We start from the raw sequence: 27,839 nt of genomic DNA, 5'->3' as shown, positions 1-27,839 counted from the left end.
AAAGTCAGTCAAGTGTTGGAATCAGGAAATCAGTGATATTCTGCTGGGGGGGGAAGGGTCAAGACAGAGGACATGGCTGAAGAGGACACTATACAGGTGAGAGGCTGACCATCACCAGACCGGGCACCATATATCTACTGCAGGGGAACTACAAATACCAGCATGCCCAGGAACTGCTGAGCTTTTCTAGAGTAGACAGAGTGTCACAGGTTGCAGTACTGCCCCAAGGACTGACGGTATATGTTACACTTCCATCCACTTCTTATCATATGAAAATGATGCGTCATTCATTAGGACCTAATGGCATGAATTGTACTTAGGGAAGTGGCAGATGGGCGGTTTTGTAATATTTTGCTACAAATTGCTAATGCCAGCAATTTGCTGCCAGTGATTGAAAAACTAGAGTCACCAGTGATGGTGCTAAAGTATTGGGTTCTAATCTGGTACCAGTCACTGTTCGTCAGTAATTTCATCAACATTCCATTAAGAGCGATTGTTGCTAGCGACTTTTCCACCAATACTAAATGCTGCTGAATGTCAATCGCTGAGCAACAAATCACTCTATCAATGAAAAGTTAGTGATCTCCTTGAAAATCATTACCAATTTATTTGTGAGAAAATGTTATAACATAACGGAGGGTAGGGGGGAAAAAAAACAAAAAAACTAAATTAAAATTACCCATCTGACAAGTATTTCTTGTGATGAAAAGTTATCTGCAACATGGACTTGTACAACAAAATCGCTTTCAAGCCTGGAGTGCCCAACGGAGAACCTGGAGTGCCCAACAGAGAGCATAGCGTACCCAATGGGAGCCTGGAGTGCCCAACGATGAGCCTGGAGTGCCCAACAGAGAGCATAGAGTATCCAATGGGAGCCTGGAGTGCCCAACAGAGAGCTTAGAGTAACCAATGGGAGCCTGGAGTGCCCAACGGGGAGCCTGGAGTGCCCAACGGGGAGCATAGAGTACCCAATGGGAGCCTGGAGTACCCAATGGGAGCCTGGAGTGCCCAACGAGGAGCCTGGATTGCCCAACAGAGAGCATAGAGTGCCCAATGGGGAGCCTGGAGTACCCAATGGGAGCCTGGAGTGCCCAATGGGGAGTGCCCAACACGTTACATACCTTGTTGCGTTGCAGTGCCGTTCATTATGAATAGCTCCTGTACACACTAGGGCAATGCACCTGTGTTGTAGCGTAACACAACGCATTGTAGAGCATTGCCTTCCAAAGAAAGGTTCAAGTCCACTTTTCAGCACAACACGGTGCATTGACAACCCATTCATTTCAATATGATGCCTTAAAGCAGTTGTAAACCTCAGGCATGAAATCTGAACAAAGCCTATCCCTCTATAGTGTGTACTTGTCTCAATTAGGAGCACTAAGTGTAATTTCTGACTGCTGCTTCACTCTTCCTCCATCAGTATGAGTTACTGCTGACACGTTTTACTCGGTGACAAGGGTGGAAGTGCCAGCACACAGCCTGTGATTGACAGCCTCCACTCTGTTCCTGTGTGATATGTAAAGAGGGGGGGGGGTCCAATCAGCTGTCACATTTCTCCTCACTGAGCTCTGCAGAGTGTAACTTCAGCTCGCTGCCTCTTTTTTTCTGACAGCTCAGACAAGCTTTATAAATTCTGGACTTTGCATGAATTTGAAAAAGATAAAACTGCAGATAAACAGATACAACATATGTAGGAGGAATTGTTTCATCTCTGTGTATCACCTGAGGGCAGTCACCTCATTTGGTATAAGAGTTTACAACCACTTTAAAGCCCAACTTCCGGAAATTATAAAAAATCTACCCTTGCAGTGGGGTCCCCTGCACTACAAAGGTTAAAGCAGAACTAAACTCCCAGAAATACTTATCTCCTCATTCCATTGATGTGGCAGTTAAATCCCACACCAGCCACTCATCTTCCCAGCTACTTCCAGGTGCCAAGTTTTCGTCCTCTTGATTGGCCAGTTGGGGAATGACGTCATCCTGTACAGTACATGTGCACGAGGGTCTGTCACTCTGGCACAGCCTTAGTGTGTTGGGAACACAGGCTGAGCTGCGCATGCACAGATCAGTGTGAATTCAATAGAAGGCAGCAAGCAGGCAGGTAAGTGTTATTGCAAAAGAGACATAGCATGTAATACCTTATTCTGAGCTCCAGCAGCAAGACCCCCTCCAGGGGTGCAAACAGTCCACCATAACCTCTTCCCTAGTGTTCTTTCACACAGGCTTTCCAATCAGATCCACCTGTCAGGTTTTCGGGCGGACCTATTAAGAATTAAATAAAACCTAGTAATAAAAAAGTAGTAAGATATAAGTAATCTAGAAATAAATACAAATTAGTAATAAAAATGTAACATAAAAATTAGCAATAACTAATCAAGAAATAAATAAAAATTAGTAATAAAAAGTAGTAAATTAGTAAAAAAAAGTTGTAAGAAATCAAAAAATAAAAAAGTAGTACAAAATAGGTAATAAATCTAGAAATAAATAAAAATTTGTAATAAAAATGTAATACAAAAAAAAGTAATAAGTAGTAATAAATCAAGTAATTAAATAAAAATTAGTAATAAAAGAGTAATACAAAAATAAATAAAACCTAGTCATAAAATGTAGTAGAATGAGTAAAGTTCTATTCAACTCATTGCTACATCTTCTAAGATACTTTTATTTTTTCATTTGTAGGAATGTCAAGGAAAGGAGACGGGAGACAACAGCTGGGCTCTTATCGGACATCAGCCGAGCAGTTGCTGAAGTGTTATGGAACAATTAATTCTGGGAAGAGGCCACACACTAAATCTGAGCCAGTGAAAAATCACACATCCAGGTATAGTGTATGTACAGCTGACTGACACTGCACTGTGATTTACATAGTATAAGTGCGAGGCAATCAGAGGATCTCCAGCTGCTGCACAGAGCGCCCCCCCCCCCCACCCCCATAACACCCCACCACCACCACCATCACTATTCCCACTTCCTTGCAGACAGAGACGACCCCCACCACGCACACTATGCCCAATTCCTCAGAGAGCAGCAGGGGCGGACTGACAACTCATGGGGCCCCCGGGCAATAGGGGATCATGGGGCCCCTGTGTCCTTGCCCAAACTCAAAAAAGCCTATGAAAAAGGTACCAGGGGCATCTCATGGGGCCCCCTACTGACCCTGGGCCCTTGGGCAGTGCCCGAGTTTCCAAATGGTCAGTCCGCCCCTGGAGAGCAGTCATCTGAACCAGAACCCCTCCATTATCCCTCCTCTGTCATTTTCACTGCCAGGGTAAGGGGGACTCTGCAGCTGTGCTAAAGTCAGAATGTCCACTCAGTTTATCTTCAATCTGAATTTTCTATCATTCTGGCATTGTATATGACTTTGGCAGAAGTGCTGATTCTAAAAGCAGCCAGGCAACTAGCATTTTAACATGAAAATGGAATGCCTGCTTAAAGTAGAACTATAGGCAAAACATTTTTGGATAGAGTAGTGGAGGGTATAACGCCTGTCTGGTTTATTTTTGCCATCTGTGTCCCATTGGGGAAATTTCCCTTCACGTCCTATCCCATAGCCAACATGGGAAATGAGAAGAAATCCTTGGATATTAAGGGAATCTCTTGGGGGTCCTCCAGGTCACCAGAACTAGTGTCCCCATTGGAAGATTTCCCCTCTATTACTTTTCTGGGGACAACCCAAAATGGGAGATTTTATTTTACTTTCATTTTGAATGTTAATGATAAACCGGACAAATAGAGAGGATGAATCTCCATAACGGGGGGCACAGACCTCAATATAAAAACTGACAGAGGCTGTAATCCATCTCCACTCTATCCAAAACTGAAAAGAAACGTTTTTCCTTTAGGTATACGTTAACCCCCCCCCCCCCAATACATATTGGTAAAGAAAAACAAAAAGAGCAGCTTGTAATGTCTCAAGCACGCATGGTGACGTCACTACGCTTCACCACTGCCTCCTGAGAAATCTGTGCATTCTTCTACAATGAGTGTATGTTTAATATATTTTTTGTTCTTTATTTTTTTGGAAAATAACTTTTTAAATTTGGTGAAATTTTTTTTTTTTCAACTTTATTTACGACTTTTTAACACTATGGGGTCATACTGTGGTATATAAGACAAACAAGAAAAACACCTCCTGCGCTCAACAGCAATGTGTTGGCACCATGGGATTGTTAGTAGAGTGAATGGCCTTTGAGTAGGTCAGAGATGGCACCGGCTATGATGCCCTCCAACAGGTCAGGGGACACCAGAGATGCAACTGTAAAAATATAAAAAACGAAGGAGCACCAGCCTAGCGCATTACCTGAATATTAAAAGCAGATGTGTACTCACAAAGGACATGAAATAAATGGCAGATCAATCAGACAATACATGAGAACGACCTCATCCCCGAGAACGACCTCATTCCCTGGGCAAGTCCTTTTTGGGAATAGATGATCCAAAAGGCTGACACGTTTCAATTGGCTCTGAGGAAGATGGGATTGCCCCTTGAAACGTGTCAGACTTTTGGATCATCTATTCCCAAAAAGGACTTGTCCAGGGAATGAGGTCGTTCTCATGTATTGTCTGATCGACATGCCATTTATTTCATGTCCTTTGTGAGTACACAATGCAAGTATACAATTCAAACACACACGTTCCTGCGTTAAAAATGGCTGTGTGTATAAGTGGGTGCTGCAGCGACCAAACAGAATCAGCAAGGGGGAATGTCACCAGCACACCGAGGATCACCAATATGGGTCCAAACATTTTAATGAATGATCGCATAGTTACAGCAAGGCAACGTTTCGGAGTCTCACAGGACCCCTTCCTCAGGTCACATTCCTGAGGAAGGGGTCCCGCAAGCAGGGGCGGACTGACCATTTGGAAACTCGGGCACTGCCCGAGGGCCCAGGGTCAGTGGGGGGCCCCATGAGATGCCCCTGGTACCTTTTTTCATAGGCTTTTTTGAGTTTGGGCAAGGACACAGGGGCCCCATCAACCCCTATTGCCCAGGGGGCCCCATGAGTTGTCAGTCCGCCCCTGCCTGCGAGACTCCGAAACGTTGCCTTGTTGTAACTATGTGATTGTCCATTAAAACGTTTGGACCCATATTGGTGATCCTCGGTGTGCTGGTGACATTCTCCCTTTGTGAATACACATCTGCTTTTTATTCACATAAAGGTAATCTTGAGTTAATGCGCTAGGCTGGTGCGCCTTCTGCGGTTTTTATTTTTTTTACATCAGGAATATACTGTGTTATGGCCACTAGATGGAGCTGACAATCATGGGAAATAGACAAAATATGGGGAAAATTTGTGACAGTTGTACAAATTCTTGTGACATTTGGCCAGCAAATGTTTTAGAAATAGACCTCTCTGTATTTAGGCAATGCATTGAAATAACATATTTCCCTGCCTCTTACACACTCCTACACACAGCAGTGTGAGCTCTCCAATCACCAGGGAGTGTGAGAAATACAACTACATCCAAAAAAAGTGATTAGGGCTTCTTTTAGACCTCGCTCGCCCCTCTAAAAAGCAATTTTAAGTGGATTGCTTTTCAGAGGGCAGTTGGGAGGCAATATGTCACCTGTGCCTGTTTTAACCCTGAAAAGGTTGGGCCACTGTGCATTGTGTGCAATGGCAGCACGGCCCATTCACTTGAATGGGTCACATTTAATAGTCTTACTGCCTATTGAACGCAACAGAGGGGTTTAATTTTTACATGTGTACAAAAACCTGATTGGCCTCATGTTCTTCTTTAGGTGAGTGGTCAGAGGCTGGTAAAACTGCAGCTCAACTACCTGCTTTTATTGCCCCCTGGCTACCATTTGAACGAGGCGTTTAGGGTTCTTTGCATTTAGGATATATTCACACCAGCAGCTGCTGTGTGCCATGGGATGACGGCAGAGCCGATGCATCAACCAGGCCTGGTTCACACCAATGCATTTTTTTTAGTGCTTTCTGCAGAAACACATTACAGTTCATTTAACATGGTTTCCTATGGAACATGTTCACATCTATGCTTTTTTGAGCAGCTGCGTTTTTGGAAAGGGTCAGGGATGGCCAACAGCTCTGCCTCCCTCTGACGTCATCGTGCTGTTGGCCATTTTGGAAGCGGTTTTTTTTTAATGCTTGCCAGTACCTTACAGCTTGTAAGTAGGATTTTATTTGCACAAATAAAGGATAGTGTATTTATTTATATATTTCTCGTACTTGTATAGCAACGTCAATTTATGCAGCACTTTACATATATATATTGTACATTCACATCAGTCCCTTTCCCTCAAGGGGTGTACAATCTAAGGTCCCTAACTCACATTCATACATACACATACTAGGGCCAATTTAGACAGGAGCCAATTCACCTACCAGCATGTCTTTGGAGTGTGGGAGGAAACCGGAGCACCCGGAAGAAACCCACGCAGGCACAGGGAGAACATGCAAACTCCAGGCAGGAGGTGCTGTGGCTGGGATTCGAACCAATGACCCGAGTACTACCAGGCAGAAGTGCTCTCCCAAATGTATTGCACTATGACAGGCATGTTTTTTCTTTCATGATATTATTTGGCATCATGTTGGAGTTCACATATTGGTTTGTGAGGCTTGGGAGATCCTTGATCCATGCATGGCACGGAAAATTGGATGACACCCTATATCGCAATGCTGATTGAGACCCCCTATAATTTAAGGGGTCTCTGTTTCTGGTAAGCCTCCATTTATTCACTTGGTGGTGGTGCACACATTGGTGAATAATCGGAAAAATAGGATTCACAACACCAATATTATATTTACAGTATTGGAACATGACTTTCACCATTTGGTTGTGGAGCTTTTTATCAACACGGACTTTACTGTGTTTTAGTATGGACTTCATGTCACTATTTATTTTTTATTGATTCGATCTTCGTGAATATGTATTGACTAGTGGAGTTTGTTAAAATGCTATACAGAGCGCAATGTTTTATAGCCACCCATTTCAATCCTACTGTACCTGGTGTGAATCTAGAGGTCAGATGATGTGAATGGGCCCTTAAAAAAAAAAAAAACCATTAGATTCTCTTTTTCAATAAAAAGCATTTTTCCGCTGAAAAATATGAACTGAATCGATGTTAAAGTGTTACTAAACCCAGAATAGTAAAATCAGTCTGTATATGCAGTAAAGCATGCTTGTTATACTCACTGTGGAACCTAAGGGGTTAATCCTCTGCATTGTGTAAAAAAAGCTGTTTGAGCCTGTCTTTTTTTTGATCCTCCCCTTCTTCCAGTGCCCCCTGTTATCTCCTGATAAGACATATCGTGTGGAGACACTCTGCACATGCTCAGTTTGGTGCGTATTGCTAGAGAGAATTGTTGTTTTTTTTCTTGCTTGGGAGAGTGCATGCGATCTGCACAGGGTTAATCAGCGCTGTCCAGACAGAGGTCAGGGGTTCTGCATCCTCCTAGAGCAAAATTAAAATTCATACAAGGTTTAACCAGTGCTCAGCTGGATGCTGATAGAAGTCACAAGACTGCTCTAACTCCTGATAAGAAAAGGTATTTAGCAGTTTATATTTACTAAAATAATTGCATTTCCATGTTCTGAGTACTGTGGGAGACCAGATATAGTGAATGCAGAGTCCGGGAATTAGTAACACTTTAATGTCCTTCACTATGCTCTGTTGCAGAGGTTCCAGTGCAGTTACGTATTCCTCTCTCTCCCGCCATGAAGAACAGCGCCTCCGACCCCGAACCTGCATTGCCTGCCGGGCCTGTTTGACCACAAATCTCCAAAACTCTGTAAAACAACCCAGAGTCCCTAAACTTGAACCGCTGAGCCGAAATAGCCACCTTCCCTACTACTCTGCCAAAGCCAACGAAGACAGGTCAAACCAAAGGGGCAGAGCTAAGGAGACGGAGAGGGTAAGTACTACAAATCCTCCCTGCTCGCCACCCTTCTACATTTCTACAGCAATCTTCCCATAAAATATGTACATTAACGTGTTTTAAGAGTATAGTTTACCTGCACCCTTCCCCCCTCCCCCACCTGTGTAGACATCCAAAAGCCCTAAGAATGGGCTGAGATGTTATGTCAACAGAGTCAGAGCCATCAGTCAGGTGACACTCTATAGCAGTGGTCTCCAGGGGTCTTACAAATATTCACAGACTGAAAAAAATCAGACCTCCTTTCCCATCAAAAGCCCCCCCCCCCCCCATCATATCAGAGGCTGTAGCTCTCTACTGTCCCTGATTTCGAGGGACTGTCCCTCATTCAGAACAATGTCCCCCGGTCCCTCTTTCCTCCTCATTTCTCCGATCTATATAGTTGTATATAAAATGCACTACTTGGCTATCAAATATGGTTCACAGTGCTAAACCTTTCATCCAATTTCTAAATGGTTGCATTTGTAAACTTCAAAAGCCAATATAAAGGAATAGTAATGGTAAAAATACACTTGTCGGTTTAAACTATCATTTTTTTTTTTTGCTAGCACTGATATGCAACAATGATGGGCACTGATAGGTGGCACTGATGAGCTGGCACTGATATGCAACAATGATGGGCACTGATAGGTGGCACTGATGAGCTGGCACTGATATGCAACAATGATGGGCACTGCTGGACGGCACTGCTGGGCACTTGTGGGTGGCACTGCTGGGCACGGGTGGGTGGCACTGGTGGGTAGCACTGCTGGGCACTGATCATCAGTGCCCTGAAGATCGGTGCCGATTCCTGCTCTGACAATTGCTGGTTATCGGCAATACTTTCCTCACGCTGTGACAGTGTGAGGAAAGTGCAGCCGATAACCGGCAACTGCATTTCCCGGTGATCAGTGTGTCATTGGACACGGTTGAGCACATGGTATAAGGCCACTGTGATTGGCCTTTTACCACATGACGTGATCAGCTGTGGGAGGACGTCATATGACGCCCAGAACTGGCCAGCCGCAGTGAAGCCGTCATTCGGCTATCTGCGGTCAGCAAGTGGTTAATAGGGGTGTGTCAGGAGGGTGTGTCCTATGACTACATACTTTTGCTAGTAGGTGTCCCTCATTCCCATCTCAGAACGTTGGGAAGTATGCAGAAGCTCTCCCATCACATCAGAGTCCCCTTTTCAAATCTGAAGCCCCATCATATCCGTGCCCCCCCCCCCCCCCTTTCAAATCAGAAGCTCTCCCATCATATAAAGGTCCCCCTTTGGTATCCCTCTCCTCTAGTTTAGTGCTAGTTAATTCATTCCTACCTAGACCCCCCCCCCCCCCCCCCCCCCCACTGTTTCTTCCATGTTCCCGGAGTCTGTGTCAGTACCTTCCAGAGACGGGGCTCAAAAAAAGTCTGTCGTCTTGCACTTCAAAAGACTAGAAAAACCTGTACTGCAATTAGCTGAAGTAAAAATGTGTTGATGAGTTAGGCTGCCTTTGGATGGTGCCAAGTCAGCAGGTGAAAATACTGTGTGGACAGGTTGGGTTTAAGGAGGTATGTCAATGCATAAAGCGGGATTTGAAACAGAACATCCATCCAAGTGTTTAGCGTTAGGTAGGTGCGTTGGGGGTGCCACCACCCTGCATCTCATTGTGCTAGATGTGTTAGTGAGCCTTGGGTTTAGGCATGGTGAAACTGTGAGTGCATTACTGTAATGAGTTCATGTGAACAGATGAAAAGGTTTAGCTTCACAGGACCAGAATGAGTCAAAAATGCTTGCTTCATCTGGGGCTTAAAGTGTTACTAAACCCACAACCGTAAAATCAGTCTGTATATGCAGTAAAGCATGCTTGTTATACTCACTGTGGAACCTAAGGGGTTAATCATCTGCATTGTGTAAAAAGGCCCTTTGATCCTTTCTTCTCTGTTCCTCCGCTTTTTCAAGTGACCATCTCTTATCTCCTGATAAGACAGACTGAACCATAGGCATTTTGCACATGCTCAATTTGTTGTGTATTGCTAGAGAGGTTTTTTTCTGTCTTGGGAGAGTGCATGTGATCAGCACAGGGACAATCGGCACTGGTCAAACAGAGGTCAGGGGTTCTGCATCCTCCTAGAGGAAACAGAAAACTCCTCCTACAGGCTTTAACCAGTGCAGTCAAAAGACTGCTCTAACTGCTGATGAGAACAGGTATTTAGCAGTTTATATTTACTAAAATAATTGCATTTCCATGTTGTGTGTACTGTGGGAGAGCGGATATAGTGATTGCAGGGTCCGGGGAGAGCAGATATAGTGAACGCAGGGTCCGGGGAGAGCGGATATAGTGAACGCGGGGTCCGGGGAGAGCGGATATAGTGAACGCGGGGTCCGGGGAGAGCGGATATAGTGAACGCGGGGTCCGGGGAGAGCGGATATAGTGAACGCGGGGTCCGGGGAGAGCGGATATAGTGAACGCGGGGTCCGGGGAGAGCGGACATAGTGAACGCGGGGTCCGGGGAGAGCGGACATAGTGAACGCGGGGTCCGGGGAGAGCGGACATAGTGAACGCGGGGTCCGGGGAGAGCGGACATAGTGAACGCGGGGTCCGGGGAGAGCGGACATAGTGAACGCGGGGTCCGGGGAGAGCGGACATAGTGAACGCGGGGTCCGGGGAGAGCGGACATAGTGAACGCGGGGTCCGGGGAGAGCGGATATAGTGAACGCAGGGTCCGGGGTTTAGTAACACATTAATCACACATGTTGGCATTGCAGTCTTATATCATGAGCAGTGTTAGGAGCAGAACTATTATTCATTTAAAAAATCATCTGTTTCAGCTTCCAGATTCCAGAAAGTTGATTTCCTGTCAATTTAAAGCATCCAGAAGTGTGCCTGGCTCCGTGTCATCGAACAGCTCCAGACACTCAGGTATAGATGTTCATTCACTACTAATAGGAATATCACCTCCTATGTCAGTTCACTACAGACATGCAAGAAGTACATCACCTAGTGCCTAACGCAGCCAACCAGTCAGAATCCATTTTCAAGTTACTAGAAAATAAGAAAGGAGAAGGGGCGCACAAGGCTTGCGCATTACCTCAATAAAAACTGTAATCATACAATGCAGCAGATGTATACTCACAAAACACATGTACACAGGCATATCATGACCAAAAATAGTCCATGGCCTGAAATGGTGCATGAGTCCCATAAGCAATAGGATGCTTGAAAATTGCTGACGCGTTTCGAGGAGCGATCTCCTCTTCATCAGAGCCTAATGCTGCGTAATCACCCCTTATATAGTATCATTTGAATCTGGCCCCAATGCTTGTGAATGGGTTCCTCCCATTTGCCGGTGAGCGGGCCTGATATCGAAGGGGTGTGCACTAACCACGATACCCAACATCACTTATAACATGACAAGTATAAAACCAGATATATAAGCATTTCAGACAGTAATTATTGCTCATGTTAATGTACATACCTATGCTTGCTAAGACAGGGAGCAAAATACACAGCAACCTACCATATATATGTGTATTATTTAGATACTTTTACTATATTCAGTGTCTAGTGGCCACATTCAGTGGCTTCAGCTACCATTTGAAGAGAGAGAAGAAGGGGGAGGAAATTTGTTTTTTAAATAACACGCCCTTTAATTGGTTTATGTGAAAGTTATAGCATTTACAAATGCCGGTGTATATATACTGGGATTTAATTTTATTTTTTTTTTAATTTTTGCTAGTAATGCCAGTGATCTGCAACTTATAGTGGGACTACAGCAGGCATTCTGACACTGGGGGGGAACTGACTTGGCATTACTGACATCCCCAGTGATACCAATACAGTGGTCAGTGCTAATAAAAAGCATGACACTGTACTAATGGCACTGGGCAGGAAGGGGTCAACATGTGGGGTGGTCAAAGGGTTAACTGTGTGCTGTGTTGGTGCTTTCAACTGTAAGCACACTGCTTTGTATGGCTGTGCTATGCAGAGCCGTGCAAAGGTGCAGGAGCTGACGGGAGAGAACTGTATTGCTCACATACAGTTCTCTCCCTCCGTCGGCAATACTCGGTGATCACCGGGTGCCGGCAAGTGATCACCGGCTGGGACCTGCTGATTGACAGCCGAGGCCACGTATAGAGGCACAGGTAGGGCGCGCATGGCTCGGGTGTACCCCCTACTCAGAAGTGCAAAATCGCGCATGTGTGTAGATATATATATATGTGCGTGTGTGTATATGTATATGTGTGTGTGTGTGTGTGTGTGTGTGTGATTTTGCGCACCCCTGCTGCCCAGTAGCAATATATCTGCTATAGGGCGGCGGGAAAGCGGTTAAAATGTGATTCTGTGAACAGCAGCAATAGCAGTAGCTGCTGCTACCATGTGGAACGCACACCGTTCAGAAAGACTGGAAGTGCGGCTTTCCATCTGCTACTTCCAGACTACTTGACATCTGGTTTGCACTCCAGCGGCCATCTTTAAGGCACCAGAGAGCGCAAAGAACCCGGACACTTGGAGGGCAAAGGGAAGTTCTAACTTGGGTACATGCTGAGCAGCAGGTATTGAATTTCCCCATTTTTCATTTTCAAATTTCCTAACATCAGCAAAGGGAATTCTAAATGGTGACCATGGGTTTATACTTTGCATTATGTATTGTATTGCATTGTTTTTGGACGCTGTTGGACTTTCATGAGACATTCATGTGAGAATTGAATTGTTTTGAAGAATATCAATGACATGTATCGTACACGAACCCCCAACCTGACGTGTAACCTATGCTTATCCTCCGATCTGGGACAGAGGGTGGGCTAGGAGAGGTGATATGGTGGAGGGGGGAGAGATTTGTGCTAGGAGGGATTTGGAGTGGGGAGGAAAAGATATTGGGCTCGGAGAGGAAATTTGAGTGGTAGCAGGTTTATGCTAGGAAGGGTGATTTTTTTTAAATTTGTGATGGGGGATTAGGGGAGAGAGAGGATTTGAGCTAGGAGGGGGGATGGGGAGGCAAAGATTTGTGCTGGGAGGGGGGATTTCAGCAGAGAGACGAATTTGTACTGGGAGAAGGGGGAATTTATGCCTGAGGGTTACGCCTGTAGATTAGTGCTCGTTTTTTTTTTTTTCTTTTCTGTGGGGGCGATTTTTGCTGGCAATGCTCATATATCTTGGAGGCTCAGTTTGGTATGTTCACCCTGGGCTCTAGATAACCTTGTCCCACCACTGCCTACCCTCAACCTGATATAAACCCTACACTAAACCCCTAACCTAGGAAGCACCCTACACTAAACCCCTAACCTAGGAAGCACCCTACACTAAACCCCTAACCTAGGAAGCACCCTACACTAAACCCCTAACCTAGGAAGCACCCTACACTAAACCCCTAACCTAGGAAGCACCCTACACTAAACCCCTAACCTAGGAAGCACCCTACACTAAACCCCAACCTAGGAAGCACCCTACACTAAACCCCAACCTAGGAAGCACCTTACACTAAACCCCAATCTAGGAAGCACCCTACACTAAACCCCTAGCCTAGGAAGCACCCTACACTAAACCCCTAGCCTAGGAAGCACCCTACACTAAACCCCTAGCCTAGGAAGCACCCTACACTAAACCCCTAGCCTAGGAAGCACCCTACACTAAACCCCTAGCCTAGGAAGCACCCTACACTAAACCCCTAGCCTAGGAAGCACCCTACACTAAACCCCTAGCCTAGGAAGCACCCTACACTAAACCCCTAGCCTAGGAAGCACCCTACACTAAACCCCTAGCCTAGGAAGCACCCTACACTAAACCCCTAGCCTAGGAAGCACCCTACACTAAACCCCTAGCCTAGGAAGCACCCTACACTAAACCCCTAGCCTAGGAAGCACCCTACACTAAACCCCTAGCCTAGGAAGCACCCTACACTAAACCCCTAGCCTAGGAAGCACCCTACACTAAACCCCTAGCCTAGGAAGCACCCTACACTAAACCCCTAGCCTAGGAAGCACCCTACACTAAACCCCTAGCCTAGGAAGCACCCTACACTAAACCCCTAGCCTAGGAAGCACCCTACACTAAACCCCTAGCCTAGGAAGCACCCTACACTAAACCCCTAGCCTAGGAAGCACCCTACACTAAACCCTTAACCTAGGAAGCACCCTACACTAAACCCCTAACCTAGGAAGCACCCTACACTAAACCCCTAACCTAGGAAGCACCCTACACTAAACCCCTAACCTAGGAAGCACCCTACACTAAACCCCTAACCTAGGAAGCACCCTACACTAAACCCCTAACCTAGGAAGCACCCTACACTAAACCCCTAACCTAGGAAGCACCCTACACTAAACCCCTAACCTAGGAAGCACCCTACACTAAACCCCAACCTGGGGAAGCACCCTACACTAAACCCCAACCTGGGAAGCACCCTACACTAAACCCCAGCATAGGAAGCACCCTACACTAAACTCCAACCTAGGAAGCACCCTACACTAAACTCCAACCTAGGAAGCACCCTACACTAAACCCCTAACCTAGGAAGCACCCTACACTAAACTCCAACCTAGGAAGCACCCTACACTAAACTCCAACCTAGGAAGCACCCTACACTAAACCCCTAACCTAGGAAGCACCCTACACTAAACCCCTAACCTAGGAAGCACCCTACACTAAACCCCTAACCTAGGAAGCACCCCACACTAAACCCCAACCTAGGAAGCACCCTACACTAATCCCCAACCTAGGAAGCACCCCACGCTAACCCTCAACTTGGCATGCAACCAAACCCTCTCAGCAATGAGAGCAAGTGAGATTGAACATGGCTTGAAGAACGTTCATCACATGTAACCTACACTAACCCTCAGCTTGATATGTAACCTATGCTAACTCTCTATCCAGCAAAAGTAACTCACATTAAACCTCATCCTAGCAAGTAGCCCATGCTAACCCTCAACTTGGGAAGTAACATTTGCTAATATATTAACCCTCTCAGCAACAAATGCAAGTGAGAAATAAAGTGGGTTGAAAAAACATTCATAACATGCAGGGCCATGGCTATGGGGGTACCACCAGTCCTCCTATACAGGGCCTAAGCCAGCAGGGGGTGAATCGGATGTGGGCAGGGAGGGTGATCAGCATGGCGGGGAGGCAGTTACTGGAACCAATCCCCTGTGTGTCTCTCTATCTGCAGCAGGTGAAATCTGGCTTCTTCTCCTCTCTCTCCCGCTGGCTTTCAGCTGCTGCACAGGGAGCCATACAGGGGATTGGGTCCAGTAATTGCCTCCTGCTGCACCCGATCACCCCTTGCTGTCTAGGCCTCCTGTGTGCTCCCACAGTGCTGCCCGCTTCCCTCCTCTCCTTTCCACCAGCAGCTGCAGGTACACAATAGGAACCTTCAGGATGGAGAGTATGGGAAGGGTCACATTTACCAATTCCTTCCTGAATGAACACAATGAGTGATCGGTACCGTTCACTCGCTATGTTCATTCTTGGGGTGGGGGGGGGGCTGTCAGGTTGGCTGTATGGGCCCCAATGGTTTCTAACAGCAGCCCTGATAACAGGTAACCTACACTAACCCTCAACCTGACATGTCACTCACACTAACTCTCAACCTACAATGTAACCTACATTAACTCTCCCCTGGACTTGTAACCTACACTAGCCCTCATCCTGGTGTGTAACCCCCCCAGCTGAAATGTACCCTACACTAACCCCCTCACCTGACATGTAACCTACACTAACCCCCCCCCCCCTCCCACCACCACCACCTAAAATGTACCTTACACTAACCCCCTCACCTGACATGTAACCTACACTAACCCCCCCCCCCCCCCACCTGACATGTAACCTACACTAACCCCCCCCCCACCTAAAATGTACCCTACACTAACCCCCTCACCTGACATGTAACCTACACTAGCCCTCATCCTGGTGTGTAACATACATGAACCCCCCACCTGACATGTAACCTACACTAACCCCCCCCCCACCTGAAATGTACCCTACACTAACCCCCACCTATATTAACTCTCCCCTGGACTTGTAACCTACACTAGCCCTCATCCTGGGGTGTAACCCCCCCAGCTGAAATGTACCCTACACTAACCCCCTCACCTGACATGTAACCTACACTAACCCCCCCCCCCCCTCCCACCACCTAAAATGTACCTTACACTAACCCCCTCACCTGACATGCAACCTACACAACCCCCCCCCCCCCACCTGACATGTACCCTGCACTAACCCCCCCACCTGAAATGTACCCTACACTAACCCCCCCCCCCCACCTGACTTGCACCCCACACTAACCCCCCCCCACCTGACATGTACCCTACACTAACATCCCCCCCACCTGAAATGTACCCTACACTGACCCCCTCACCTGACATGTAACCTACACTAACCCCCCCCACCTGACATGTAACCTACACTAACCCCCCCCCCCACACACCTGACATGTAACCTACACTAACCCCCCCCCCCAACCTGACATGTAACCTACACTAACCCCCCCCCCACCTGACATGTAATCTACACTAACCCCCCCCCCCCCCCCACCTGACATGTAACTTACACAAACTCTAAACCTTAACCAAACTCCTTAACCAACTAGTTCACACTGCCCCCACCCTACAGAACAATAGAGCGTCATTGTTGTCCTCCTGAAAATGCTACCATAGTCCCCTGGCTGTCTCTGGATTTATTTGTTTCTCAATCATTGAGCTCAGACAAGGATACAGCAACACTGAATTGAATTCATAACTCCTCATCAGAAATCAATAAAACCAGAGGATCAGCATGACAGCAAGCCAATTATTTCCAAAAAGAGAAGTTATGGCAGCCTCCATACTCTCCCAGTCTGGGTTATTTTATTTTTTTTAACCTGATTATGTTTTGTCTCCCCTGGTTCCCCCATGCCCCCCCCCCCCCCATAACATGCTAAAGCCATTATAATTATTATTATTGTACAGGATTTATATAGCACCAACAGTTTGCTCAGCGCTTCAATATAATAAAACCTCTCTATTACATTATATACTGTTTTAGACCCAGTGACATCATCACTGGGACTCTGTGCTTCTCTCTGTAATGCAGGCAGAGCATGGATATTTGAAGTGGCCAGCAGAGTACTGAAAACATCAAACCACCTTTCCTCAGTACTCCAGATCCCGCTTCCCTGACATAAGCGGTGGACTGGCCTTTGGAAGGAGTTCTGCAAATATCATAATGCCATGATGGGTGGATGTCAGTCTGGAGGAGTGGGCATTCCAAGTCAGGCTGTATTTACATGCAGTCTACCCTACGTAATGCCCATGTGCAGGACTTCTCTTTCTAGGTGCAGGAACTTTCCCCTTCTGAGTCACCCTTGTCTCCGCCCCCCCCCCCCCCCCCCACCTCCTCCAAGCACTGTCCCTTGGTTCCACCTCCAACCCATTTCCCAGTACTGCCCCTTTTAGAGAATACAAAACCAAGTATCATTTTGTGATGCTAAGTATTTATATGATAAATGATAACAAGAAAAACCGTAACATACAGTAGATCCCCTGCAGCCAGCAAAATCTGATCCCCCACACAATAGACCCTCCCCCCCCCTCAGCAACAATGGACTCCCACAACAAAATAACACTCCAGTAATGATAGCTCCCAGCTGCAACAACAGATCTCCCAGCAGCCAGCATCAATAGGCCCTCCAGCAGCCAGCAACAATAGTTTCCTCCCTCAACGGGAGATCCCTCCCAGCAACAACTGAACCCCCCAGCAACAATAGACCCATGCTAAAAGATTCCCATCCATGACAATAGATACAATAGATCCCCCATCAGTCAGCATCAATAAGGCCCGCCAGCAGCAATAGATTCCTCTCTCAGTGTGAGATCCCTCCCAGCAACAACTGCCCCCCCCCCCCCAGCAACAATAGACCCCCATGCTAAGAAAGATTCCCATTCATGACAATAGATACAATAGATACCCCAGCAGTCAGCATCAATAAGCCCGCCAGCAGCAATAGATTCCTCCCTCAGTGTGAGATCCCTCCCAGCAGCAACTAAAGCCCCCCCCAACAACAATAGACTCCCCCATGCTAAAAAAGATTCCCATCCATGACAATAGATACAATAGATCCCCCAGCAGTCAGCATCAATAAGGCCCGCCAGCAGCAATAGATTCCTCTCTCAGTGTGAGATCCCTCCCAGCAACAACTGCCCCCCCCCCAGCAACAATAGACCCCCATGCTAAGAAAGATTCCCATTCATGACAATAGATGCAATAGATACCCCAGCAGTCAGCATCAATAAGCCCGCCAGCAGCAATAGATTCCTCCCTCAGTGTGAGATCCCTCCCAGCAGCAACTAAAGCCCCCCCCCCCAACAACAATAGACTCCCCCATGCTAAAAAAGATTCCCATCCATGACAATAGATACAATAGATCCCCCAGCAGTTGGCATCAATAGGCCCTCCAGCAGCCAGCGACAATAGATTTCTCCCTCAATGTGAGATCCCTCCCAGCGACAACTGACCTCCCCCCGCAACAATAGACCCCCATGCAAAAAAAGATTCCCATCCATGACAGTAGATACAATAGATCCCTTAGCAGTCAGCATCAATAGGCTCTCTAGCAGCCAGCAACAATAGATTTCTCCCTCAACGGGAGATCCTTCCCAGCGACAACTTACCCCCCCAGAAACAATAGACCCCCATGCTAAAAAAGATTCCCATCCGTGACAATAGATACGATAGATCCCCCAGCAGTCAGCATCAATAGGCCCGCCAGCAACAATAGATTCCTCCCTCAATGTGAGATCCCTCCCAGCAGCAACCGCCCCCCCCGCCCAGAAACAATAGACCCCCATGCTAAAAATGATTCCCATCCATGACAATAGACACAATAGATCCCCCAGCAGTCAGTATCAACAGGCCCTCCAGCACACCCCAGCACCCCTTACTACTATATACATTCAGTGCTGGAGGTGCCAGAACTGCGTTCCCCCACGTTCCCGCTGCAAAGAAGCCGGCCCATGTGTGATGTTCAGCCTCTGTGATTGAATGAACTGGAATCAGAGAATGAAAGGTGAAGGTCAGGGGCAGTAAGGCTGGGGAGAAAAAACCTATTATGACAGAAGCCCTGCAGCCATCTCTATCTGCCTTGCTGCAGATTCTAATGCACATTGTGAGAAGCTTACAGTGTGCACCAAAATCAGAGTACGCCATTTCAGTAGAGGAGGGTCGCCTGTACATCTGTGCAAGACTGAATGGAGGATCCGAGCTCAGCTTTCCTGTGCCATCACTGCTTGAACATTGTTGGTCGCCTGTTGGGTAGAATCCGAAGATGAGCTGGTGGTAAATACATGTCAGCAGTCCCAGGAGGAGGCAGGAGCCCCAGGAGAGCCGAGCAGACACCGCCGAGTGATAATGATTTCTGTGCGATGGTGTGAACTCTGCAATCAGCAGACCACCAGCTATGCCGCAGTCCTGCGACTTCCCACGTATGGACTGAAGTGACACCGCTGTGCTTTTACTGTCTTTTCTGAACTTGTATCTCAAACACAAGAAACACAGGACCCGCTAATAGAATGTGAACCCCGCTGACTCCTTCCTTCTAGATCTGATCCAAGTTTTTCATCATATTTGAAAGTATTTTCTTTCACTCCCCCCCCCCCTTGCTCTTTTATAGCTACAGTATATTGGTGATGGGAGAAATACATTGGCTGTAGCAATCCTTCTTCCTTTTTTTTTTTTTTTTTTTTTTTTTTTAGGTTTTGTATCTTTTGCAGTAAAAAAATTAAAATAATCAGTCAATATGCAATCAATTTATTATTATACAGGATTTATATAGTGCCAATAGTTTGCTCAGCGCTGTACATTATAATGGGAGACAGTACACGAGACAGTACAGTAACAATACACGAGGGGTTTGAGGGCCCTGCTCCTTGGAGCTTACAATCTGGGAGGGAGGGGATAGTGGTACAGGAGGAAATATCTGTGGGGGATGGAGTGGTGGGAAGAGCGGAGGAGAGCAGCAGTTAGGTGAGGGCGGGGTAGGCTTCTCTGAAGAGATGGGTTTTCAGGGTGCGCCTAAAGGTGAGGAGGGTAGGTGACAATCTGATGGATTGGGGTAGTGAGTTCCAGAGGATGGGGGAAGCCCTGGAGAAGTCCTGGAGACGGGTATGGGAGGAGGAGACCAGGGAACTGGAGAGCAGGAGGTCTTGTGAGGAGCGGAGAGTACAGTTTGGGTGGTAGATGGATATCAGGTTGGTGATGTAGTTTGGGGCAGTGTTATGGACAGCTTTGTACGTCAATGTTAATATTTTGAATTTTATGCGTTGGACAATCGGAAGCCAGTGGAGGGATTGGCAGAGGGGGGAGGTGGATACGGAGCGGTTGGTGAGGTGGATGCAGGGACGGACTGACAATTCATGGGGCCCCCGAGCAATAGGGGATCATGGGGCCCGTGTCCTTGCCAAAACTCAAGCCTATGAAAAAGGTACCAGGGGCATCTCAATGGGCCCCCTACTGACCCCAGGCCCTCGGGCAGTTTCCAAATGGTCAGTCCGCCCCTGGGTGGATGAGTCTGGCTGCAGAATTCATGATAGACTGAAGCAGGGATTTGAAACCCTTTAAGTCGCTGGTCACACCGCTGCAATTTGTGAGCAATTTCAGGTGCGATTTCTGAAGACTTTACTACTTGTGAATATTTTCAATGATTTCTTGCAACTTGCAGTGTGATTTTCATTATATTCTATGCATTTGCAACCGAACTGCAGAAAAAGGAATGCAAGAACTACTTTAGAAATCTCGCTGCAGCAAATCACAGATGTTAAGGCAGTCACATTCACGTTCATTAGATGCGATTTCAGGTGCAATTTCAATTCACAAATCGCACTGGTATGACCGGCCACTAAAAGTCATGAAGATGCTGCAGTTTGTAGGATTGCTTCCTTTTTGATTCAACCTCAAGACAATCTCTTAGGGCTCATTTAGGCTTGCCTGGACCCTCTAAAAAGCAATCTATAGTAGATCGCTTTTCAGTGGATGGTTGACAGTGGGTTAGGAGGCATTATGTTGTATCATCACTGACTGTTTTAGGCCTCGTACACACAGGGCTTATTTGCAGCCACTTTTAGGGGCGTCAGGCATTTTGTTTTTTTACTGCTTCTAAACGGTGCTCCATGTTATCCTATGTCTCCATGCACACATACACTTTTAGAAGCTTTTAGTAACAGTAGCGTTTTCTGGCAGGAAAAAAACCCAGAGCCAGTGCGTCCAGGAACAGCAGCGTTTTGGCAGGAAAACCACTTGACGCGGCAAAACACTGGGCACGATTAGTGCTTGAGCGTTAATTCATTTCAATGGCCAGAAAAAATGGTCATTCTGGCCAATGAAATGAATTAACGCCCAAGCACTTGTTGCTTGCAAATGCGCCTAAATGCTTGTAAAAGCGTTAGATACTTTTACAAGTGTCGGGCATTTTTTCTCCATAAACATTGCTGCCAAGAGAAGGATCATTTTAATTCTAGGAGAGTTTTTTTTATAACATCCTATGTGTATGAGGCCTTAATCTCTAAAAGCCTGCACCTCCACATGGAGACAGCCCCATTCACTTGCATGAGTCGCATTTGGTGGGTGGTACTATACAGGGGCGGACTGACCATTCGGAAACTAGGACACTGCCCGAGGGCCCGGGGTCAGTAAGGGGCCCCATGAGATGCCCCTGGTACCTTTCATAGGCTTTTTTGGGTGTGGTTTGAGTGTGGGCAAGGACACAGGGGCCCCATGATCCCCTATTGCCCGGGGGCCCCATGAGTTGTCAGTCCGCCCCTGGTACTGTAGTACAGCAATGAGTCCTCAGTGTGCTGCTACTCCTTCCAGTGTATTGTCATATGGGGGAGGATTCATTCATGTGGTAGATGTGTTTTGTAATGAGTCCATGCCAGTCAGGAACTGTGGTTAAAGGCTTTCTGGCTCACTTTTATTAAAAACTAAAAAAAAAAAAGTTTACCACCTTGGTTGCCCATGCAAGGGAGTTCATGCCTCTTTCCAGCAACACCTCTTCTCTCTTGACTTTGATCTCTTAGATCCATCTCACCCAACTTCTCTTGGCTCACTCAGCTGGAACCTATGCAGTACCGTGCTGCACAGGCCCACTCCTTGGCCTCTGAATATGGAGTTCTTCAGACACGCTGGGTTCTCACAATTATCCTGAGATTTATGGGCTCCCTTCAGTCCCCTGGACTCGTTAGTCACCACAGAATTCTCAGTCTCCTAGACTCGCACACTCACCCTGTGGGCAAGACATCTCCCCAACATTGGTGCAGTGTCCTGGCAGGAACACGTGTCCCTCCTGGCTGGAGAACACAGCTCTTTCCTGACAGGGCTCTGTCTCAAAATGGTCAGACCTGGAAGAATCTGGATACCTGTGTACCCACCAGGGGCGGACTGACAACTCATGGGGCCCCCGGGCAATAGGGGATCATGGGGCCCCTGTGTCCTTGCCCAAACTCAAAGCCTATGAAAAAGGTACCAGGGGCATCTCATGGGGCCACCTACTGACCCTGGGCCCTCGGGCAGTGCCCGAGTTTCCAAATGGTCAGTCCGCCCCTGGTACCCACACACCTTGCAGGTGTCCAGAAAGATCTGGACATAAGATTGAAGGCTCCATCCTACCCAAGAAACTTTGAAGTGTTCAAGTTCCAGGCCCTGATCCAGAATTACAAAGCCTGGAGAAAACTGACAAGCCTTGTCCTTGTGTCACTGTGATTCCTCCACTGTGCCTACAGAGGAGCCATGGTTGTCAAGCTAGCCTGTTCTTCTGATGTAGACTACAAATATGTACTTGTCCAGTGGCAGAACTACCAGGGTTGGAAAGGTCATGCTTGCAACCAGGTTCTGGTGTTCTGCCACATTTACAGAGCGCTGCCAACTTTCCTTTATAGCCAAGTGCTTGCTCAGGGCTACCGCTGACCTAGGGTTGCCACCTCATTCCTTTAAACACAAACACATTAATTACACAGGTTATGGGGGTAATTTAATGCAGATAAGGCACCAAGAGAGTTTAATGACCCCTTAATAAGCTACAGAACCTGTGTAATTAATATGTTTGGTTTTACAGGGATGCGGTGGCAACCCAAGGCTGACATGCTTGTTTGGAGAATAATAGACACTTCACACTAGCTGACAGCCCTGATCTTCCTCTAGCTATCTCCCGTTTGTTCCAAGTGGTGCTTTTTACCATAGCCGGGTGCTTGCTCTGTGCTAGTGCCAAACTGTCAGTCTGGAGAGTGGCCTCTCCAGCCTTCCCTGTGTCATTCCCCATCTGGAGAGTGGCCTCTCCAGCCTTCTCTGTGTCATTACCTGTCTGGAGAGTGGCCGCTCCGGCCTTCCCTGTGTCATTACCCGCCTGGAGAGTGGCTGCTCCGGCCTTCCCTGTGTCATTACCCCCCTGGGGAGTGGCCGCCCCGGCCTTCCCCGTGTCATTACCCGTCTGGAGAGTGGCCGCTCCGGCCTTCCCCGTGTCATTACCCGTCTGGAGAGTGGCCGCCCCGGCCTTCCCCGTGTCATTACCCGTCTGGGGAGTGGCCGCCCCGGCCTTTCCCGTGTCATTACCCGTCTGGGGAGTGGCCGCCCCGGCCTTCCCCGTGTCATTACCCGTCTGGGGAGTGGCCGCCCCGGCCTTCCCCGTGTCATTACCCGTCTGGGGAGTGGCCGCCCCGGCCTTCCCCGTGTCATTACCCGTCTGGGGAGTGGCCGCCCCGGCCTTCCCCGTGTCATTACCCGTCTGGGGAGTGGCCGCCCCGGCCTTCCCCGTGTCATTACCCGTCTGGGGAGTGGCCGCCCCGGCCTTCCCCGTGTCATTACCCGTCTGGGGAGTGGCCGCCCCGGCCTTCCCCGTGTCATTACCCGTCTGGGGAGTGGCCGCCCCGGCCTTCCCCGTGTCATTACCCGTCTGGGGAGTGGCCGCCCCGGCCTTCCCCGTGTCATTACCCGTCTGGGGAGTGGCCGCCCCGGCCTTCCCCGTGTCATTACCCGTCTGGGGAGTGGCCGCCCCGGCCTTCCCCGTGTCATTACCCGCCTGTCTCTTACCAGTTTCTGGGACTGTAAGGAAAGCCATAGTGACAGACCATCCATCTGGAGCACAGAATGGATCTCAGGAGACTCCGCACTGATGAGAGATTATTGATGGGCTTGAAACCAAGTGCATTTTTTTGTGAGTGCATTGGAACATGGATTTTAAATGTCCTTAAAGCAGAACTTCACCGAAAAGAGGAAGTTCCGATTTATGACCTCCTTGGCCACATTTGGCATGTAATTTTTTTATTTATTTTTTTTTTTTTTTGGGGGGGGGGGGGGGGTGTAGTGATACCTAGTTTTGACAGGTACCTACTTCCACTCAGATTGCCTTGGCAATCAGAGCAGAAGTCCTCCTCTCCCTCTTTCCCCGCAGTCTTCTGGACACGTTACAGGTCCCAGGAGACTGAGGGACAATTCACAAAGTGCAGTGCAGATTGTACATGTGCAGTCAGCGCCTGGCTTTGAAGCCACAAGCCGCACAGCCAGCTGCCCACATTTAAGATGCCGGCATCGGGAAACCAAAGTCTACTGAAGGACCAGCTTGGGTGAGGACAGCGCTGGATTCCTGGACAGGTAAATGTCCTGTTATTAAAAGTCAGCATCTACAGGATTTTTTTTTTTCAAGAGTGAAGAACTGCTTTAATAAAAAGTTTATTTGCACTGTGTTTCTGTTTACTGAGAAGCAGTGGAAAAATTACAAGGGTCGCAAAGGTCACACTTGTAACCAGGCCTTGGCGTTCCACCACCATGGGGGTCCCTGAAATGGCAGGAAGGGGGCCCACTGCGGGACCATAATAAAAGTTAGTGTGATGGGAGTAAAGGGCCCCAGGATCATCAGGAAGGTCCCTGGGCCGGGACAGAAGGGCCCCAGTGTGGGGTCAGTGGGACCCTTTATGGTTTCTTGCACCAGGGCCCTGAAGGTTCTAGTTATGCCTCTGCCCTTATCACTTCCATTACATGGGGCCAGGCAACTGGTAGTCTACAGAAGATGGCTAGAAGGAAGATAACTTTCAGGGCAGCTCCCAGGAAGTAACAAGGTAAGATCAATTATTTCCTGTACTTGCTGAAAATGCTCTTAGCTGGAAAAAAGGAAACTAATCCAGCCACCACATCTAAGGACAGTAAGCTGCAATATATTACATTTTTGTTCTTTGTGTTTAGTTATGCTTTTACTGTCCAATTACAGGCTGGAGGCAGGGAGGTGACCAGGCTGTATTGCATAACTGCAGCAGAGAAAGGTCAGGTCACAAATCTGGCTATGCTATCTGGGTAGACTGTATAAATCTTTGAACTGGATGGACATAAACACAAATCTTTAGGAGTGTGGGGGGGGATAAAACTGGTCCCATTTATGCATCTGAGCTTTTTGCCTGGAACTCCACTTTAAAGTGTTACTAAACCCCGGACCCTGCATTCAGTACATCTGGTCTCCCACTGTACACACAACATGGAAATGCAATTATTGTAGTAAATATAAACTGCTAAATACCTTTTTTTTTTTTTTTTATCAGCAGTATATAGCAGTCATGTGACTTCTATCAGTGTCCAACTGAGCACTGATTAAAGCTTGTAGGAGTTTTCATTCTCTATTGACTGTCCTATGAGGCTGCATAACCCCTGATCCTTCTATGAGGCTGCATAACCCCTGATCCTCTGTCTGGCCAGTGCTGATTGGCCCTGTGCTGATCACATCCACTCTCCCACAAGAAAAAAAATGCTCTAGCAATACACACCAAACTGAGCAAGGGCTGAATGATTCCCGGAGCTCTGCACTATCAGCATATGGATTGGGGACAGTAAAAGAAGGGGAAGATTAGAGAAGTCAGGATCAAATGGCCTTTTTACACAATGCAGAGGATTAACCCCTTAGGTTCCACAGTGAGTATAACAAGCATGCTTTACTGCATCTACAGACTGATTTTACTGTTGTGGGTTTAGTAACACTTTAAACCCATAAAACCTATTTCCAAACTATAACCCATAACATGTCAAGATTACATTATTACTGCTCTAAATATGGGCACTAAATGCTAACATCTCGCACCCAACCCGGCTACAATGAAACATTGCTCATTACTGTATCCTGTCGATAACTGTTTTTTTTTTTTCTTTTGCCATTTCCAGAAGTAAAAATGCCCAGTCCTCCCGCTCTCCCTCTGCCTTATCCTTCAGGACTGCCATCCATAAATTTGCGGTGTGATGGCGTGCAGCTCCCGCACTCTTCTAATGCAGAGCTCAGAAACTGGATTGTAGAATTTGGAGGAGATGAACGGGCAGCATTTATGGCGAGGGGACTACAGAAACTACAGTTGGCCTATGAGAAGGGAAAATCGGAAATGGATCAACGGACTGAAAAAAATACACCTACAATGTCTCTGCACACCAGCTAAAGGTGACTGAAAGCGGTAGATGGCAGCTTGATATACAGGCCAGAACTGGCCACCACGGTGGAGATGCTCGCTGGTATTGGCCAAGCCTCCATGTTCATACAACAGAGTGCAGGAGAGCTGGTGCTGGCCTTATCTCTAGCAAGAGCAATGGGCTAGGACAGTCAAGCCTATCTGTTTGATGGTTTCACCAGCAACTGTTATCCAGGGGTGACTGCCACTTCCCAAAGACATGACAACTGTGGACTTCAGTCAACCATCATCTCATTAGCATCTGTTATAAACCACATCCTTTGACATTTTGTATCATTTGCATCTATACACCAAGTACAGGGTGCAGCAACATAACCTTTTTTCAAAACGCAATAAAACCCATTTTATGAATCAGAATTTTTTATTGTCTTTAATAATGTAGGTACATATCTAAAGTTCTGTTTTACACAGTTTTGAAAATCATATCAGGTAGGTGATGCCCCCCATTGTCCATACACTGAATAAGCCGATTTCTGGCGTTTTTCATGACCCTTACCAGCATAGCAGCGGGTATGTTGGCAATTTCTGCGCGGATGTTGGCCTTCAGGTCTTGTAGGGTCTTTGGACGGTTTACATAAACGCGGGATTTCAAAAAACCCCACAAAAAAAATTTGCAAGGGGCCAAATCGGGGGAGCGGGCTGGCCACTCCAAATCGCCCCTTATTGAGATGAGGCGCTCCGGGAAGTGTTCCCTTAAAACAGCCATTGATGATCTTGAAGTGTGAGCCGTTGCTCCGTCCTGTTGGAACCAAATGTCCCCTAAGTCCAATTCATCAACTCTTGGAAAAACAAATCCCTCCAACATGTTCACATACCGGTCTGAATTCACTTATTCAGTGTATGGACAATGGGGGGCGTCACCTACCTGATATGATTTTCAAAACTGTGTAAAACAGAACTTTAGATATGTACCTACATTATTAAAGACAATAAAAACAATTCTGATTCATAAAATGGGTTTTATTGCATTTTGAAAACAGGAAGTTATGTTGCTGCACCCTGTACTATGAATGTGTAAACAACAGGGTGGATTTGAATGAAATCAAACTGATTTAAATCACGATTTAAATCACTAGTCAGTAAGGCTTGATTTAAATCCTAGTTTTCTACATAAAGACTAATTCTTGCTGGTATAACTTTAATATGCAAGTAGATGAAGATTTTTAGAATAACAACTTTTCATATTAGTTTTTTTATCCCCAGTTTAATAGGTTAATCATTCATATTTGGACAACGTTTCTGTTGTACTTAGGAAGGAGAAAAATAATCATTACTTTAATAATAACAATTTAAATAGATTTATTCAACTGAAACAATAACATTCCAGCATATGTGATTTGCTTAAACATCCATGTTTGGTAACTAATTTGGCTAAACAAAATATATATATTTTAAGAAACGTAGACTGTCAGCCCCTTCCTCCTCACACTTAGTTTCACTTTCTTCTTGTGCAGATCTATTCCACTCCAAACAATCAGAAAAATATCATTTCTATTCTATTCACTGAACTTCTTGAA

General features: G+C 46.9%; 1 protein-coding gene across 1 annotated transcript; it reads left to right on the top strand.

Moving 5' to 3' along the window:
• On the top strand, window positions 1–26,679 carry LOC149470859 (uncharacterized). The gene is made up of 5 exons (XM_089659071.1): window positions 1–96; window positions 2,680–2,821; window positions 7,646–7,880; window positions 10,696–10,786; window positions 26,027–26,679. Exons 2-5 carry the CDS (start codon window positions 2,682–2,684, stop codon window positions 26,290–26,292), a joined length of 732 nt encoding a protein of 243 aa, XP_089515197.1. The 5' UTR covers window positions 1–96; window positions 2,680–2,681; the 3' UTR covers window positions 26,293–26,679.
• Window positions 26,680–27,839: the final 1,160 nt, after the last annotated feature.

Source organism: Staurois parvus, unplaced genomic scaffold (assembly GCF_062004578.1).
Source record: "Staurois parvus isolate SC_StPar_1 unplaced genomic scaffold, SC_StPar_1.0 ptg000030l, whole genome shotgun sequence".
In the NCBI taxonomy this organism is placed as follows: domain Eukaryota; kingdom Metazoa; phylum Chordata; class Amphibia; order Anura; family Ranidae; genus Staurois; species Staurois parvus.
The sequence above is the reverse complement of the archived record's forward strand: the minus strand, read 5'-3'. Positions and strand labels throughout refer to the sequence as shown.